At 50.6% G+C, this 19,407-nt stretch overlaps 1 protein-coding gene across 4 annotated transcripts in view; it reads left to right on the top strand.

The window, feature by feature from the left end:
* The window catches only part of Per2 (period circadian regulator 2), a 51,032-nt gene extending 34,931 nt beyond the window's left edge, over positions 1-16,101 (top strand). For all 4 annotated transcript variants that reach the window (XM_085696446.2, XM_085696442.2, XM_048441873.3 and 1 more), the window contains 9 exons: positions 1,198-1,360; positions 1,451-1,557; positions 2,957-3,121; positions 4,131-4,370; positions 7,259-8,064; positions 9,362-9,548; positions 10,380-10,572; positions 11,279-11,429; positions 14,019-16,101. In XM_085696446.2, the coding sequence (XP_085552572.2) occupies positions 1,198-1,360; positions 1,451-1,557; positions 2,957-3,121; positions 4,131-4,370; positions 7,259-8,064; positions 9,362-9,548; positions 10,380-10,572; positions 11,279-11,429; positions 14,019-14,153 (2,147 nt within the window). In that variant the 3' untranslated portion in view covers positions 14,154-16,101. The remainder of the gene's footprint in view (positions 1-1,197; positions 1,361-1,450; positions 1,558-2,956; positions 3,122-4,130; positions 4,371-7,258; positions 8,065-9,361; positions 9,549-10,379; positions 10,573-11,278; positions 11,430-14,018) is intronic.
* The last annotated feature ends 3,306 nt before the right edge of the window (positions 16,102-19,407 follow it).

The following is a 19,407-nucleotide window of genomic DNA, read 5'->3' as shown; positions in this document are numbered from 1 at the left end:
CCTTGTTACCCTGTGGACCAGTAGGGCATGGAGTGTGGGTTTCCTTTCCCCAGGACCTGCCTACCGAGTACACTGGGAACTGCCCAGGGAGGGGGCAGGGGGTGCTTATTTCTTCACTCTGCAGAGTAGCTGTGTGACTGCATGCTCACATTTCCTACATGTGCAAACTAACACCTGCATGCACATCTGTGTGCACGCGCACACACACAGCTGGATAGAGTGCCCAGGCGTCTGCAGTTCTCAAAACAAGACCTCCCTACAGTAGACAGTAAAGGGCTGGGTGTTAGGGATTCACCAGGGAGTAAGATATAGCTCATTGCTCAAGAGCTCTCAGGACAGCAAGCATGTGGTTCCTATGGTGAGCACAGACAGAATCCACAGCCTGGTACCTGGGCAGCAATTGCTGTTTCATCATTGTCACCATAAGTTTAAAAATCGGCCCTGGTGGTTCAGTGGTTTGAGTCTTGTCACCTGTCTTCCCTAGATACGGAGACAGAAAGATTCCACATTCCAGGCAAGCCTGGGTTCCATAGCTTAAGGCCAACCTTCTTTGTGGGTGACTTAGTGAGACCCTATCTCACAAAACAAACAAAAAAAGCCAGATGTGGTGGTACACACCTTTAATTCCAGCACTTCCGAGGTAGAAGTAAGCAGATCTTTGTGAGTTCAAGGCCAGCGTGGTCTATGTAGCAAGTTCCAGGCCAGCCAGGGCTGCTTAGTGAGACTCTGTCTCTACCTAAATAAGTAAATATCTAATTATGGATAGGCTACAGAGTTGTTCATGGTAGATTACCTGGGCCACATGTGCAAGACCCTATGTCCCTATATTCAGTCTCACCTGCCCTGCTCAGGAGACTAAGAGAGCTGGGGTCTGATTGGCCACCAAATTCAAGATGTTAAGACCCACCCTCTTCCACCTAAGCTCTGAGCCCTGAGAATGGCCCTGGCATGTTTTTCACTCAGCCAGAGAGAAACAAGCTCTGCCTGAGTGACAGATTACTCCAAGCTCCTGCTCGGAAGCCCTGCAGCTGTCAGGCTGATGGCGCTTCTGGATGCAGACTGTCACTGGGTTCCATGTCAGTACATTATGGATCCCTACCCCTGCCTTCGAGCAGAATAAAATACTTTATAAATATGTGGTTTCGTTCAGCAGATGAAAGGTATTAAATGGAAAAATTTTATTTTGTTTTGTTTCAGAAATGCTAAGCAGCCCCCCAGCTCAGGTGAAAGCTGTCACTACCATAGATAGGGACAGCTCAGGAGCCAGCTTACCCAAGGGAAGCTTCCCAGAGGAGCTAGCCTGTAAGAATCAGCCTCCTTGCTCCTACCAGCAAATCAGCTGCCTGGACAGTGTCATCAGGTACACAGGGTACTTCTGACCTTCCCTGCCGTTGCTATCATCCCCACCCATACCTTTTCACCCACACGGTACCTTCCAACCCTCCTCCAGGTACCTGGAGAGCTGCAGTGAAGCTGCCACCCTGAAAAGAAAATGCGAGTTCCCAGCCAACATCTCGTCCCGGAAGGCCACAGTCAGCCCTGGGCTGCACTCTGGAGGTATACTTTCCATTATGAGCTATCTAACCTGGGACCCCTTAAATCTCCTGTGTGGAGTCAGAAGTCATCATAAACTCTCACATGTCCCCTTTTTCCCTCCTGAATTAAGTTTTTATGCATTGTAGATAAACCAGCAAAGTTTCTAAATGACCACAGTGGCTGGAAAGTCAATACCCTTCTTAAAGGTCAAGGTGATGTCTAGACTTGGAGTACTAAGTGTTGACAACAGGGTCCAGAAAGCCTGCTGGTGGCCAGGGGACAGCCCTGAGTTCCGTTCCCTTCTATGGATGTGCTAGCCTCTATGGTTCTGGGAAAAGCACCTTTCTAGCCTGTCTAGAGGATCCCTGGCCTGTCTGGAGGATCCCTATACTGTCTAGAGGATCCCTAGCCTGTCTAGAGGATCCCTAACCTATCTAGAAGATTCCTAGCCTGTCTAGAGGATCCCTATCCTGTCTAGAGGAGCCCTAATCTGTCTAGAGGATCCCTGGCCTGTCTAGAGGATCCCTATCCTGTCTAGAGGATCTCTATCCTGTCTAGAGGATCCCTAGCCTGTCTAGAGGATCCCTATCCTATCTAGAGGATCCCTAGCCTGTCTAGAGGATTCCTTGTCTGTCTAGAGGAGCCCTGGCCTGTGAACAACTAGCATGCCCCATGGCTATATGACAGCTTGGACTACTTAAACACTGAATTATGACCAGGGTCAGAAAGGAACCCCACTGGATGTAGTGGCACAAGCTTGCAATCTCAGGACTCAGCAGACCAAGGAGGATGCCAAGTTGGAAGCCAATCTGGGCTACAGACTAAGACTTTGTCTCAAAAAAAGTACAAAAAGAGAAAGAAAGAGGGCTGGCAAGATGACTCTGTACATTAAGGTGGTTGCTGTGCAAGCCTGAATTCAATCCCCAGAACTCATGTAGAGGCGAAGGGAGAGAACTAACTCCACAAAACTGTCATGTACATTGTGGCACATGAGTCCACACACAACAACAACAATAAAAATTTAGAGAAGAAATAGGATATCCCATTTATAAAATGAAGCAAAAGAAAGTGGAAGGTCATGCATGGAATAGAGTGACCAGCCGGATCACCCCTGACTCCCGCTTATTGAAGAAGTCATTGCTCTACTCCAGAGGACCCTGGCTCAGTACGACCACAGCCATCTAGATGCTTCCTTCCCAGAGGTCATGGGCTCTGAGTCTGAAGTTCAAGTTGCTTCTATGTCATCATTTCCTCTTTACCTTTCTCCTGAGGACAAGCTGTCTAGCTCCTAGTATCAAGTATCTGTGGGATGGGGGTATAACCAGCATGGGCCCCATAGGTCCCTTGCATCTCCAGATCCTTAACTGGGTAGTGGCTTTAATCCTGCATATGTGTTTGCATCTGTTTTTCTCTCACCAAGACGCAGCTCGGCACTCCAAGGTGACCAGCCACACAGAGGTCAGCGCTCACTTGAGCTCCCTGACGTTGCCAGGCAAGGCAGAGAGTGTGGTGTCCCTCACCAGCCAGTGCAGCTACAGCAGCACCATCGTCCACGTGGGCGACAAAAAACCACAGCCAGAGTTAGGTATGCCAGAGGTTTTGGGGGAATATCAACAGCAGTCTGAGATTTAAAAAGAAACTTTGGAGGCTGGGGAGATGGTTTAGTAGGTACAAGTGTGCAAGCGTGAGAACCTGGTTCACATCCCCAACACCCACATAAGAAGTGGGCCACAGTCAAGGCCTCTGACTCCAGAACTGGAGTCTCAGTCTCTCTCTCTCTCTCTCTCTCTCTCTCTCTCTCTCTCTCTCTCTCTCTCTCACACACACACACACACATATGTATAGCACACATATGCAGAAAATTTGACTTAAACTTTAGAATGTTAACTACCATTTTGTTATTTGTTCAAATTTACCAGACGAAGACCAGTAAAAGATATTGGGTACTTAAAATTCACAGGCGGCATGTGGTCAGCTAGGGCCCAAGTACAAGCCCTTGCTGTGCTCTGGCGCCACCTGGTGGCAATTGTCTGCCCTAATGTCTGTCCTTAAGGTGCAGGCCCTGCTTGGGACCTTTTCTCTGCCCAGCCTTGCCTCCTAGCAAAGGTGAGCCTAGCAACCACTCCTATGTAGGGAAAAGAGCCAGAGCACATTGTAAGAAGACGGATCGTGGCTCAGCTCTCTTAATAAAATGTGTCTTTGAGGCTGGAGAGATGGGTCAAGTTGGTAATGTGCCTGCTGAGCGGACATGAGGGCCTGAGTGGTCACCATGCAGGGCCCTGAGCCTTGGAAGGTGTAGCACTCTGGTCCTATCCCTTGTGCACCAAAGCTGAGGGCAGCTTTGAAATGTCTTCCAAGTGGAAGACCACAGCTCCCAGTTTCCTGTTGCCCGTAGGCCTGATGCCCGACCCAGTGGATCATCAGGTCTCTGCTTGCCGCTTTCTGCCTGTTGCTGGGACTTCCTTGGAAAGCTGAAGTAGGCATGGGGAATGTTGCCCCCGGCTGTGGGCATCGTGAATCAACTGGGTGTGAGTGATCTGTACTGCAGGTTGCACTGACAAGCGCATGCTGACCGAGCCTGCTTCTTGTTGCAGAGACAGTAGAAGACGTGGCCAGTGGGCCTGAGTCCCTGGATGTTGCGGCTGGTGGCCTCAGCCAGGAAAAGGGGGCTCTGCAGAAGCTGGGCCTCACCAAGGAAGTTCTGGCTGCACATACCCAGAGAGAGGAGCAGGGCTTCCTGCAGAGGTTCAGGGAGGTGAGCAGGCTCGGTGCACTGCAGGCTCACTGCCAGAACTATCTCCAAGAGAGGTCCCGGGCCCAGGCGAGTGAGCGAGGTGAGTGCTGACCTAAACTGAACGTGCCATTTCTAAACTTTGTTCTTTTCTAAGACAGGGTCATGCTGGCCTGTTACAACAGTCCTCTTGTCTCGCTGCGGTTACGGGTGTGGGCCTCCTGGCTCAGCACTGTTCTTGAGTGCTGCATCCAGTGCTAGCTTCACACTTAACAGTGCCCAGGTCGGAGGTGTCCATGCAGCCTCGTGTTTCCAAGCAAACAATACTGTAGACAGTTGCAGAGCCCTAGGCTAGCTTCAGCCAATTGTGGCCTGGGACTTTTGTCCATACCCTGGGATAAAAAGCTAAGTTCAGCCTGCAAAGACTAAGCCTGGTGCTATGGAACCTTTAGCAGGCAGCTTTTGGAAATGGAGGGGAACTGTCCCCTTCCAGTAGGCTCACCCTTCTGACCTGGGACTGCCCTGTGGATAGCCAGCCTCAGCCAGACCTCAGCCAGAGCCATTAGCATAAAACTGCTAATAAATCCCTGGGGTGTTTATGTTCGGGAATGGAATAAGATCAACTCTTGCTTAAGGTTTTTCTGTTCCGGGATCAGGTTCAGGACACACTCCCTCTCTTGAGGGAAAAACAACAAATAGGGACAGAACCGTACATCCTTCCCTTGTGGGGCAGTGTGCTTGGACTGGGCTGTTTGTCTCAGCACACAGTAAAGGTGTGGGACCCTTATCCCAACTCACAGATGCCCCTGCATACCTACTGCCTTAGGCCTGTTATTCTGCTGATGTGGGAAGAAAGCAGGCTCCTGGGCCGTCCCCCAAGGAAGGCACTGGGAGTGTGCGAAGTTCCTCCTGCCACAGTCGCCCCCTCATCCTCTCTCTAGACACACCAGTGAGGAGGGGTGTGTTCCTGAGCATATACGACTGCCACAGTCGCCCCCTCATCCTCTCTCTAGACACACCGGTGAGGAGGGGTGTGTTCCTGAGCATATACGACTGTTGGTCAGCTTTGACACTGTGACCGAATACCAAACACAACCAATCTATGGGGAGACAATGTTTATTTGACTCACGGTTCCAAAGGTTTGCAGCCGTGGTTGCTTAGCCCCGTTGATGCAGAACAGCACTCCATGGCAGGAGACAGTGGCTGAAGGGCTGCCCACCTCACAAGGGGCAGGAAGTGGGTCCGGTATCTTAGGGCGTGCCCCGGTAGCCTAGCTTCCTCCCAACTAGGCCCCACCTCCTAAAGCTGCCACCTCCCTCCCTCCCCCAGGACCAGCAACTGAGCTTTCAGCGTGGATTTTCAGGGGTACTCTAGACCCAGGCTACAGCTACCTCCCAACTCTCCAGGGGCAGGATCTCTTTGGGAACAATAGTGGTAGGCTAAATGAAGTTGGCCATTCTGCTGTTTAGAGTCTGTCCATCAATATGTATTTTTTTCCTAAATATCGGGCTAGCAGAGAATGCAAGTTTTTTTCAATTTTGTTTTTGCACAAAGAATCTTTTGATTTTAATTACTAATTTTTTGAGAATTCCATAAAATATGTTTTTTTTATATTCACACACCCCCCACTGGCTCCCAGAGCCACCTCACCACCCTGCACACCCCCTGTGTCCTCTCCTCGAGTCCAGTTTGTATACTCATGTACTCCTAGGTGTGGGGCCATCTGTGTGAGTAGTGGCCTACTGTGGGCTACACCCTTAAAGAAAATGTGCTCTCCCTCCCAAAAGCAGTCAACTGTCCGTAGCTCCTCAGTTAGGGCTGAAGATCCATTTGAACCCCTTCTGCCTCCATGGTAGAATGTTGCCTGGCTTGATGTTGTGCAGGCAAGTTCATGAGTATAGTGGTCCAGAAGACCTATTTTGTCCAGTCCTGCCCAACCTCTGGCTCTCTCAGTCTTCCCATCCCCTCTTTGATCTTGTTTTCCGATCCTTGGGGTCAGGTTTATGTAGATGCCCTATTGTGGCTGAGCACTCCACTGAAACTCAGTTGTGAGCTTCTGTGTTAACTGCCAGACAAAGAAACTTCTGATGAGGTCTGAGAGCTGTACTCATCTGTAGATATAGAGATATGAATTTGGAGATCAGTTTGCTACTATATATATTTAGCAAAGCAATAATAGTAGGTTTATACCTGGGACCTGGGATCTCACCAACATGGGTTCTTGGTCAGATCTGCAGTGTCAGACATACCTTTCCTCCTGTGCAGGGGGACCTTAAATCAAATCAGAAAGTGGTGTTGGAGCCAGGTGGTGGTGGCGCATGCCTTTAATCCCAGCACTCGGGAGGCAGAAGCAAGCGGATCTCTGTGAGTTCGAGGCCAGCCTGGTCTACAAGAGCTAGTTCCAGGGCAGGCTCCAAAGCCACAGAGAAACCCTGTCTCAAAAAACAACAACAACAACGAAAAGGAAGTGGTGTTGGTTGTCCCCATAACATTCATGTCAGTATTGTGCCCAAGGACATTTCTTGCCATACTGGTGGTTATTGTAGTTCATGGCTAGATTAGACTGTTGGTAGCGTCCCCCCTCAACAAACTACATAGCACCTCCTAGTACTGTGAAAAGTAGGCAGTGGGAAGGAGGCTTCCTGATCCATCTCAACTTGGTTCCTCCAAGGACAAGAGACCTTTAAGGCCCTCACATGGGAGAGAACGTGGAACTTTGAGGGGAAAGAGAGGACTATGACCTATGAGTAAAGATGCACCTACGAGTTGGTGGAATTTGGTTTTATGAAAAGCCTTTCATTTTACATACGTCAGTTACATCTGTCAGTTCCCCTCACTGGCTATGGATTGAGAAAAACCAAGTGTCATTTCCAGGCCTGTGGAATTGAGAGGTGCCATCAGGTGCCTGACATTCTACACTCTCTGAGTAGACACAGTAGGGCTTGCAACTACTTTTCAATCTTTACCCTGATTGTTTTTCCACATTTTAGCTACCCCAGGACCAAGAAATACTTCTGGAATGGAGTCATCTTGGAAAAAAACTGGAAAGAACAGAAAACTGAAGTTGAAGCGTGTCAAGACTCAGGACTCTTCTGAGAGCACAGGATCTGGGGGACCTGTATCCCACCGTCCTCCTCTCATGGGCCTGAATGCCACAGCCTGGTCCCTCTCTGACACATCCCAGTCCAGCTGCCCCTCTGCACCCTTCCCTGCCTCAGTGCCAGCTTACCCTCTGCCTGTGTTCCAGGCACCTGGAGTAGTAGCCACACCAGGGACTGTGGTGGCCCCACCTGCAGCTGCCCACTCCGGTTTCACCATGCCTGTGGTGCCTATGGGCACCCACCCTGAATTTGCAGTGCAGCCCCTGCCGTTTGCTGCCCCCTTAGCTCCAGTCATGGCCTTCATGCTGCCCAGCTACCCCTTCCCACCAGCAACCCCAAACCTGCCTCAGGCCTTCTTCCCCAGCCAGCCTCACTTTGCAGCCCACCCCACACTTGCCTCTGAAATAGCTCCTGCCTCCCAGGCTGAGTTCCCCAGTCGGACCTCGATGCTCAGACAGCCATGCGCTTGTCCAGTCACCCCTCCAGTGGGCACAGCGGCCTCAGGCAGGGCCTCCCCACCGCTCTTCCAGTCCCGAGGCAGCAGTCCCCTACAGCTTAACCTGCTTCAGCTAGAGGAGGCACCTGAGAGCAGCATTGGAGCCACAGGGACCTTGGGGACCACAGGGACAGCAGTTTCCGGTCTGGACTGCACGGCTGGCACTTCTCGGGATCGGCAGCCAAAGACACCTCCAACAGTAAGGATCCTGTGCTGTGTCTTCTTACTTCCAGGCAGTAGGCTGGACCGCATGGTGGTCAGTGCACACTCTCATATCGGGGGTTCTGGAATGGGTGCTTCCTGCCAGCTTCAAGGCCTGGGTTCAGGCTATGGTGACTTTTCTGGAGTGTGTGATTCGTGGTTATGAGGTCCTACCATGAAACATTCTTTGAGCCCTGTAGGGAGCACATGAAGATGGAAGATAAAGCAGATGAGGGGACCAGGAATAGGGTGTGACTGTGGGGAGCATTTGTGGGCCTCACATCTCTAATGAGTCTTAAAACTACTTTTTTGGGGGGTGCAGTGGTAATGCACACCTTTAATCCCAGCACTTGGGAGCTAGAGCTAGGTGGATCTCAGTGAGTTCGAGGCCAGCCTGATCTACAGAGTTAGTTCTAGGACAGCTAGGACTGTTACACAGAGAAACCCTGTCTTGGGAGGGGGGGAGACTTGAGACAGTCTTACTCTATCCCTGGCTGGCCTGCTTGCTCTGTAGACCAGGTTGGCCTCAAACTCAGAGATCTGTCTGCTTCTTCCCTGAGTGCTGGGATTAAAGGTATGCGCTTGCCTGGCTAGGCTTCAAAGTTTAATGAAGCCCAACATGGGGAAAAGGCTCCAGCCTGCAGTGGCCAGGAGCCTGCCTGGTGGAGTACAGGCCCCTGGGTCTCACAGAGATGAGGAGGAATTTCTGCTTTTGGCTCAGAAACCAGTGTTCCCTGGTGTAGTAAGGACCCTGTCCAGTTAATGGTCTCTGGCAGTAGCAACAGCCAGAGCCAGCCCTGTGGACATTCCGGGGGGATGGCTGCCTTTGCAAGGCGTTGATGCTACTGTTCAGAAAGTGGAGCTGGCTAAGCTGGCAGAGGCTCTCCCAGAGCCTCTCTGCCCTCTTAAGACACTAGAACCCAAGATGCTTCCCAAGCCAAGCAGCTCCACTGGGGCTCAGAGCCTCAGTCATGAGGTGGCTCACTACCCAGGAGGCTGAGGAGCATCATGGTGTGTTTCCACTGAGCCCAAGCCCTGCTGTCTGCTGTGACTCTTCTCAGGGGCGTATTATATTGGGTGGTGTTCATAGAGTATCAGCGCGACCCTCTCCCCATACCCATAGCTGCAAAATCTGCTCACCTGATAGGTAAAGGAAAGACTTGCTCTCTGTGACTGATCTTTGCACAAAAACCACCCAAAGCACTCCTTTGGCTTCACCTCACCATCTTGTGTGTTGTGTGCCATGTTGTCCCTAAGCTCCTCTGAGCATCAATGTCTTTTTCCTGTTCCTAAAGTGCAACGAGCCCTCCGACACCCAGAACAGTGATGCCATCTCCACATCCAGTGGCCTGCTCAACCTCCTGCTGGGTGAGGACCTCTGCTCAGCCACAGGCTCAGCACTGTCTAGGAGCGGGACCTCTGCCACCTCAGATTCTCTGGGCTCCAGCTCGCTGGGCTGCGATGCATCCCAAAGTGGGGCAGGTATGTTTGTGCTGCGGGCACAGGTGTGTGCTAGGGTTGTGTCTAGAAGTTTCTCATAGAATGTTCAGTTTCTGGCCATTCTGCATGGATGCAGCGCTGCCTGCCCTACTTAGCACAGCAGACAGGCCTTAGCCATCAGAATTCAGGATTCTGTCTTTTAGCTTCCAATTTCTGTGTCAATGAAGACATTGTATCCATGCCAGCCCTTGCCAGTCGATGGGTTCCCTGGACATTGGTTCAACCTCCTGAGTTGGGTACACATATGCAGACACGACCAACCATCAACTTCTGCTGGCAGGGATCATCCACACGTGCCCTCAAGCCTTCAGGGCAAACCTGTACATGGCCATTCTCAAAGTCCTGATGCCTTTTCTGCCCTAAAGTGAACGTTCCCAATCTACTCACAGGCTTCTTTGCCTACGGGCAACAGCTAGGCATTAATAGACCAGTAGTGCCCCTTCTTAGGACACTTCTGTGAGCCTAAAGATTGACCAGAGTCCACAGGCAGTGAGAACTTGGGGCAAAGGTCAGGGTTCTAAGACAAGGCCCTGCCTGAGCTCAGCTTTGCCCCAGGCGAGAATCACCTCCTTGGTGCTGGCAGGTGTCCTGTGTTCGAATCATTCAGATTGTTAAGATTGGAAAGCCAAGGGGAAGTTGGGCCAGTACAGGCTGTCATCACCCAAGGAACCCTGCTCTCCAGACAGGCTCCAGCCTGCAGTAGCCAGGAGTGTACCTGGTGGAGTACAGGCCCATGATTTCACATAAGCACATTGTACAAGAGTTGCTTTTTTATGTCAAGGTTATAACCATTTGCTTTTCACGTCTTTGAAGGCAGTAGTGATACAAGTCACACCAGCAAATACTTTGGAAGCATTGACTCCTCAGAGAATAATCACAAAGCAAAAATGATCACAGACACGGAGGAAAGTGAGCAGTTCATTAAATACGTCTTGCAGGACCCCATCTGGCTGCTGATGGCTAACACAGATGACAGCATCATGATGACATACCAGCTGCCCTCCCGGTAACTGTTGGCACCTCCTGGGAAGCCTGAAGGGCTGGGTAGGAGTTTCCAACACCAGGGTCACCCAGGCAGGCAGGATGTCCTGTGGAACACTGTCTAGATACAGCAGAGGCAGTAGAGAGATACGAGGCTTCTCCATGATGGCCCCACTGGGCCTGCAACAGCCCACCTACTGACCTGGGGCAGTTAGAACCCTGGAGACCACCCTCCTGCCAACAGCACACTGCACTTTTGCCATACATTGGTGCCATGTTGCACTCCGAGCTGTGTTACCTCACCCACCTTCGGGGTAAATGGGATGTGTCTGTCTAAGCTGAAGAAACCAAGAGTCAAGGTGGGTGATCAGCCCATGTCTGGTATTTCTGGACCTGCACAGGTTCTAAGTGTAGGTCAGGCTTTTCTGCGAAGCTGCTGAGGCCACTGCCTTTGCAGAGCAGCCCCAGACATGGGGCTAAGAGAAAGGAGGGGGAACCCCCAAGGTTCCTAAAGGCAGCATGTACTGGTTACTGAAATTGTGACCTTGGTTATCATTAAGAGAAAAGACTAGAGGATATTTTCTAAAGAGATTAAGTTAACCTTAAGCAAAATGATTTATCTCAACGATAATCCTCTGCCACTACATTATTGATATTGTAAAAATTGACAGAAAATGAGTATATTGTCCCTTCCACCTGTGGCGCTCACCTACACCTAACTCTTCATGAAGGGATCTCCAGTCAGTCTTGAAAGAGGATCGGGAGAAACTAAAGCGGCTGCAGAGGTCCCAGCCCCGGCTCACAGAGAGCCAGAGGCGAGAGCTTCAAGAGGTTCATCCATGGGTCCAGACTGGGGGTCTGCCTGCGGCCATCGATGTGACGGTAAGTTTGCAGAACCCTAATTCTCACACAGCACTCAAAGGTTGCAGCTGGGGTCAAGCATGGTAGCACACGCCTATCATCCCAGCACTTGGGAAACTGAGGCAGGAGGTTGGAAAGCCAGGGCTAGCCTACCAGACATAGTAAGCCCTTGTCTCAAGAAACAAACAACAGAACTTCACTGAAGAGAACCCCTGTACTGTCTTCCTGGTTTTTCTGTAAATATCACGCTTCTAAATTTGAAATTGATTTGAAAAAAAAAATAAGATGCAGTAGAACACATCTGTAGCCAGCACTTGGGAGCCTGAGGAAGGAGGAGTGCAAGTCTGAGTCTCATCTGGACACACAGGGAGAGCCTGTCACAGAAAAGAGGAAGAGAAAAGAAAAGGGAGGAGGGACAAAGGGAGGGACAGAGGGAGGGAGGGAGGGAGGGAGGGAGGGAGGGAGGAAAAGGCTCTAGGACACTTAGGTGTGATTTTTTCAAAGGTTTGAATGGCTAGCCTGAACAGCTCGCTGAAGGGAATGGCCTCCCTTTCTTCCATTCTGATTTCTGTTTCCCAATACAAACATCTCTCCGTCTACCCTGCTCTTCCTGCCCTGGCCCCTGGTCCCTGGTCCTTGGAATCCCAGAACTGTATGTGCTCCCCAGGCTTCTGCTGCTACCTGCTGACTCTCAGGTAGAGTGTCCCCAATGCAGTCCAGTTGCATGAGAGCAGCCACCTCCGTCTCCAGGCCATGGCTCTCAGTCTCCGATGCTAACAGCTCTGGATCCTCTCTGGCCTCCAGGTTCCCAGTGCTCAGCTTGGTGTAGGCTGCCTTGTTGATGTCTCCCACCACTGACTGCTAGGGAACACTGACTGTATGCTGACACGCCCAGCTCGCTGATGGAGGCCCACCTCTCCAGGCTGCTAACCCTGGAGCTGTCCAAGACGCCTCTCCTACTCTCTCTGGTCATTAGCAGATCACACCACTCAACTTTGAAAAGCAGCTTCTCCCACCTCCACCTTGTCCCCACCCATCACTTGGCAACCTTTCACTGTGCTCTCTGTTCACCCTTCTTCCAGAGTCAGATCATATTATATGTCTGTGGTGGTTTGAATGAGAATGGCCCCATAAGGCTCATGTATTTGAATGCTCAGCCATTAGGAAGTGGCACCATTTGAGAAGGATTAATAAGTGTGACCTTGTTGGAGTAGCTGTGGCTGTGTTGGAGAAAAGTGTGTCACTGGGGTTGGGCCATCCCAGACCCATCTCTCTCTTGGCCTTCAGATCAGGGTTGCTCTCAGCTACTTCTCTAGCATGATATCTAATGGTCTAACCTCTAAAACTATGAGTAAGCCTCCAGTTAACATACTTTCTTTAATAAGAGTTGCCTGGGTCAAGGTGTCTCTTCACAAGAGAGCAATGACTAAGACAGTCTCCACTTAAATCCCTTCTAGCGGTGCCCCATTCTTAGCCAGAATAAGTGGCCTCACCGTCAAGCTGACCCACCGCCTCCTATCTCACCTCCCATTTCCCCGCTTCCTCCCCGCTTGATCTGTCCTGGATCAAGCAGATAGACATCTGCCCCACGACCTTCATATTTTCTGTTCCCAGAATGGGATTGTGGGAATCATCTTTCCTCAAAGGAGCCTTTGTTTTGCCATCTTCTTGGGTCAGGAACTTGAGAGCAGCTTAGCTAGCTGGTTGGTTCTGGCTCAGGATCTCTTGGGAGGGTTTTTTGGTGTTTGCATGCGCTGTGGAGGCTTAGGGACAACCTTGAGTCTGCTTGAATGAAGCCTGCTGTCTCCTACTAATCCAGAGCTTGACAAGGGAACTAGAGTATCTAGCCAGTAAGTCCCCCTGTCTCTTGCTTCCCAGCCCTGGGATTACATGCTCACACTACTACCTCCAACTCTTCCTTTTTTTTTTTTTTAATATGGGTTCTAGAGAATGAACTCAGATCCTGAGGTTTGCAGAGCAGCACTGCACCAGCTGAGTGCAGTGCTCTTTTAAGACAGATTCTCACACTGTAGCCTAGCTGGCCTGGAACTCAGAGCAGTTCTCTGTCTGTGTCCCAAGTGCTGGGATCATAAGCATAAGCCACGTGCACGATTTGTGAAGCTGAAGGCAAGGTTTGGCTGAGGCTCCTGTAATTTGAAGGCAAGAGAATCTGCCACTTGGGAGGCTCCCTCACAGGCCAACTGGCGCTGGCTGCAGCAGGCCCCATATCTCACTGTGGGTGCTTAGATGTCTAGAAGAACCTGCCGTGCCCTAAAGGCCCAATCTCAGATGTCACATGTCCCAAGTTGAAGTCCTCTTGAGGAGAGAGAAGTGAGGTTCTATCCGTTGAGGGAGGAGTGGTCTTGACAGACTTTGGGGTCATTTGACCACCGCACAGTTACCCTTCACACTCATGCCCTCTTCCACTAGAGCACATGCCAGGGAACACATTTGATGGAAGTCACTGGCAAAGCCAGCTTCCTGGGCCCGGGGGTGCCTCTGATCAGCACCCTCCAGGTCACGGCTACCATTCCACCTAACTTGCTGAGTGTGAGTGACAGCAAATTGCAGCTGCGTTCTTCTTACTCATGTCGCCTTCTTTCCCTGAAGGACTGCGTTTACTGTGAGAGCGAGGGGAAAGGCAACATTTGCCTGCCATACGAGGAAGACAGCCCTTCCTTGGGACTCGCTGACACCTCAGAAGCCAAGGAAGAGGAAAGTCCCGAGAAGGAGGCGCAGACATAACCCCGTCCCCCAGCCAGCGATCTACATTAGATGGTGCTCGGAAGAGACGGGGGAATCTTCTCATTGTTTCTAATGAAATAGATGTGTACGCACATTGCTTTTTTTTTTGTTTTAGAAAAAAAAAACAAGCCACCATAGTTTTCTGAAGGTGTAACAAAACTGTGGGGGAGGTTTAGGAAAAAATACGTTTTTGTATTGAAATATAAATATGGAATTTGGGGGATGGGGTAGGATTTGTCATCAAATTTGTCATTGAATTTGGAGGAGACAGATCTGTGTGTCATGGAGCTTGCCTCAAGGCCCTCAGAAGTCCCTTGACCTCAGTGAGACCCCTTTCCAGTGTACCAATGTCCACTGGCCCCGATGGGTTGTACTGAGACATCACACCTGCTATGACACATAGCTGGGAAGTCACATGAAGCTCTCAGCCAAGGGCCTGGCTTTCTAGAACTTTCCCACAGTGTGATTGTATCAGATGGAGGGCTGCTTTTTAATCTCAATTATAGTGCAGTCCTGCTGCGTGCGTGTTCACCCACCAAGTGGAGAGGACATCTCTACAGGCCTCCTCTCGGTGTGTGCCGGTAGTTGGTTTGGAGCATGGTGTGGCAGCTTTGGCTTCTGGCCCTGCAGTGGCCAACATTCCAGTCTGATGTGCTTCTGTTTGTAAACAAAGTTGAAATGCCTGCTCTGGACTAACGGAGCTTAGTGATTTCTGTGACCAATGCCATCAGACTAGCCCCCTCCCACTGCCCCGTACATTTCTGTGCCATTCGTGCGTCCTTTTTAGACCATCATGGCCAGTTTGCAGAGAAGTGTGGTATCAGTCATGTCACCCTGTCTGCATGGTGGCCTCTGCAAACCAGGCTTTGCTGTGGCGGGGACATGACCATATATATTCTTTGGTTGGAATCTCCTTGACAACAGATCCCAGCAGAGAGCAGCCATTGAACACAAGAAGGAGGGGGAGATGGGGGAAGTGGCCTCCGTGACCACCAGTGTTCTCTGATTTGCACGGAGCTCTGCCTCCTCGCTGTACTCCTGGCTGACCGTCTAGCTCCTGTGGCTTCAGGTCCCTGTCACCACATCTGTCTGTGCTGCTGGCTTTCAGATCACTGGAACCCTTGGGGAGAAGGGGACCTCTCTGCTCAGTTCTGCAAAACACGATGCTGCACCAAAGATTATTCCAACAGATTTCCTGTTGACCCCTCGTGTGAATGAGAAGTCACCAGTGAGGAGTCATTTGACTTAAGAACAGACAGTGCATCAGAAAAAGCAGAGTTCCTTGAATCTGAAGCTGCCAGAACGTTGTCTTACTGCAGTTGGTTTGCATAGTAGAGCCATTTGATGCCTGCATATTAACCCTATTTTTCATAAAAACAACTCTATTTTTTTTTATTAAGACAACACCACCTTTGACTGAGATAAGGTAGTAGCCATATTTTAATGGACGTTCGGGGTTACAGACAGCTGCTTCCCTCACCAGTCGGGTCTTAAGGGTAGATAGATGGTGGTCTAAGCCTACGCTTGTTCCTTAAACACAAAACTGCCAAAACCTTCTCTCTACTGTCGTGAATGTTTACCATCAGCATTATTTTATGATTATTTAATATATAGTCCTTGATTGTTAACTGCTAAGAAGTTGACTTCCTAGGATAATTTTGTGACTCTGTTTACAAGATGCCGAGCATCCAGTTCTGTTTTCTTTAGAATATGTGCTTACACGGGTGTCATGAGACTCTATTTTAAACTGAGCCGCCTTTTTAATGTAAATAAGCTCTCAGAGTTTGTGCGATGATTCGTGAGCCTTGTCGGACAAGTGGTTTGTTCATGTGCAAACCAAACGTACCTTCACCCAGTGCAATATATTTGTGTGACCGCTTGTGTCTTTTTATGACTTTTTTGCCTTTTAGAGAATTGTTAAATAAAGCAAGTATATTTTTATTTTCAATTGTATGCTTTGTTTGTTGTGATGAAAGGAATCAACCCAGGACCTCATGCAAATTAAGCATATGCTCTACCACTGACCTATACCCTAGCACTGTATATATTAACATAACATAGACCAATAAACCAAATAGAATGACATTGTCAAAAAAAGTTATTAAAAAACTTCAAAATGGTACATTAAGAAATCTTCAGTCCCAAAAGCCAACTCATCACTCCATGCATGGTGTTCTTTGGTGGCCCAGTTCTTACCTGTGTGTCTCTCACATGCTCGCCTCCCTGGCCCATTCAAGCCCTCAGAAATTTCCCATAATGCAGTTCTAGCCAGGCATTCCATGACCTCTTTTCTTTTGATGTCTTTTCACCTGGATATAATTTACCAGATCCACTGGGCTGACCCTCCACTTAGCATGACCCCCAGGCACCCACTCTCTCTTTAACCCTACCTTTGGCTGGTTGCTTATGTGCTGGCCTCAGGACTGAGAGCAGAGAGCTCACATGGGTACCATGCTGGAAAAGACTTACCTACCCTTCGGATCTGTATGTGACATCACTGGGGCACAGGCCTCCTACCCTGGCCCTTCCTGACTGAGCTTGTGAGAACTACTCTGAAGAGGCCTGCTTTTCTTTCCTCTTTCCAAACCAGGGTCCCAGGGACCTGAGCAGAGGGACAACATGATACTGGGCCTCATGCTCAGCTTCGGGGGCGTGGAGGGTGTGTGTGTCTGACTGCAAGTGCTGATTCAGTGGTCAAAAGCAAAGTTTTCCTGGCAGGTATGGCTGTTTCACTGACTGAGTCTTCGGAGGGCTCCCATTGTGCCTTGCGGTGTAACCCGAGGGGCAATCCCTCTCCTTTATTTCCAAACCAAAAGGAAATTCTCTTGAGTCCTCTGGGCAGATTGCCCACAGAGTACTTGGATGTCTGCAGGCCGGCTGCTGCCTTTGTCCCTCTAGGGATTTATGGCCTGTTATTTCTGCTGCTAACTAGTCACCCGGTGGCCACTACGCCCTGCCTGGCCTCTACTGGCCTCTGTTCCTGGCTCTAGGGGGATCAAAAGGCCCTAATGCTCAGGAAGTCTGCATGCAGGCAAACTTTGAAGGTAGGTTATGATCCATGGGACAAATGGCAGGAAGTGATAGGTCAGCTGAGGGAGGTAGACAGGAGAGGAAGGGTTTTGTGGGCTCAAGATGGGGTGGTCAAGCTTCTGGGACAGCAAGTCTAAGCCACCTGGCCAATGAACTCACTAAAATAAATGGAAGCCAGCTTTGCAGGTGGGTCCTCAAGCAACCCCCTCCCCCAGCCAAAAAGCATTTCCTGACTCATACATACCCGGCCCTGTCTCTACCCTCTTTCCTTCCAAGAAGAATGTCTAATCATACTGAGGCATATCCCAAGTACTTAATTTCTCTTCCCCTCAGTTCTACACAGCATTCTGCAACACACCGCAGCTCACACAGCACTGGACAAAGCCTTGTCATCTATGATGGATTCCCACACCTAGGAATGGGCTACGGTTCTCTTCCTGGGTAGCTTTGCTTTCCCTGGAGTTCTTAGATGGTTTTAATTCTTTGCTTGCAGTTTGCCTTTTGTGGGTATCCTTTGGCCCCTCACTTCTAACTCTCCAATCAGGGGTTCCACTGGCATTTCCAAGAGCCTGTCCGCAGAGCCAATAGGAGCTATCTTTTGGCCTTGCTCATTTGGATACAGGGAGAAAGAAATACAAAACAGTTTGTGAACTAGGGAGCCCAAAAACAAAACAAAACAAACAACCAAACAAAACTACCAAAGGTAATTTTTGCCTACCTCAAAGTAGTAGAAACTTAAAAGTAATCATTTTAGAATCTCTTTTACTTGGAAGCTAATAGCTAAACAGAGTTTCAAACCAGCTGTGGCTGACTCCACAGGGATTATTCCCACCTCCACACCCACCTAGGAGTCTTACCATAGGAATGGAGGACCCTCGGCAGCCCCTGGAGGGTGGTGGAAGAGAACCAGGCTTTTTAGCACGTTGGGAAAATCCAGATGAGTGGTACTTGCCTGGGGGGAGCATCAGGACCCGAACATCAGGACCCGAACACAGAGGAACAATTCAGAGGTAAAAGTGAGAGAGAGCAGGAGTGGGTCGCTAGTAAGGTGACTGTGACCATCGAACTTCAAATCTCTCAGCTACCTCATGCTACCTGACGCCTTTGGAGGCCCCTCTGTAGTAGAGCCACAAGGTGTCTGCCAGACCCATCTCTAAGAGGGTAGAGGTTTTCCCTGCTCAACCACCACAGTTCCTGCCTGGTCTTCCCTTCCAGGCTGATGAAGCACCAGCTACTAACACCTGAGAAGAAGCTCCCACTGAAGCGGTGCTTGGTGGTGCCCAGGCCTAAGGATGGAGTACATAAAGGACCTGTGGGAGCCGGCCCTGTGTTCCAGCTCTGAAGTAGCTGCAGAAACCAAGAACAATGCAGCAGAGCCGGGGTTCCTAGGGTGCTGCCTAGGGGCGCGTTCTCGCTGCCCTTGCACACCGCCACCCCTCCCGCGCCGAGGCAAGGCCGGCAGATGGACCGACGACGCGGGGCTTGGGCGTCTGGCTGACACAGGCGTGCCTGTCGCTGCCAGCGGGACAAAGCCAACGAGACAAAGGCGCGGCCAACACCTGTCGCTCCTGGCCAGGCTGCCGCTTTTCTCTGCCGAAACGGCTGCAGCTGCCAACTGTCACGGGCATCAAGTTACCGGAGCCAGACGGCAGCCTCTGCCTGCAGGGCCCAAAGATGGAAGAGGGAGGAGCCAAGAAGGGCTGGGCGCGGGGCGGAGGTGGGGATAGGGTAGGGGGACACGAAGGGGTCTCGCGGGGGAGGGAGGTGGGCATGAAAAGGGGTGGGGAGCAGGGAAATGTGAGAGCACCGGATAGAGGGTGCAGAGGGACTAGGTGGTACTGGGTGGTGAACTAGGAAGGAGAGGCATGGAGCGGGAGTTGAAAATAGAGAAAGACCAGGTAAGTGATTGGGTAGGTGACTTAGAAAGAGCGCAGAGAAAGAGAGGTTGTGGCGAGAATGACTGCGGACCTCGGTATAAAAAGGTTACAGGTGTCCTCATAAGTCCACAAAAAAACCTCAAGGGACCAAGGACTGACTGTCCCTACTCCTGCTGCTAGGTTGGTCCCCACTTCTCCCGGACTTTGCACTCTCGCCACCCGTGTCCAAAGCCCCTTCCAGGTCCCCCTTCCAGGGCTTGGACTTGACTTTGGCACTGTCCCGCCCGAAGCCCACTTTGGGGCCCCAGACTGGACCGCTATTCTCGGAGGCACTTTCGGTGAATCAA

The sequence above is a fragment of the Myodes glareolus genome, chromosome 1 (assembly GCF_982192425.1).
Source record: "Myodes glareolus chromosome 1, mMyoGla1.1, whole genome shotgun sequence".
NCBI lineage: Eukaryota > Metazoa > Chordata > Mammalia > Rodentia > Cricetidae > Myodes > Myodes glareolus.
Note: the sequence above shows the minus strand (reverse complement) of the source record. Positions and strands in the feature narration are given on the sequence as shown.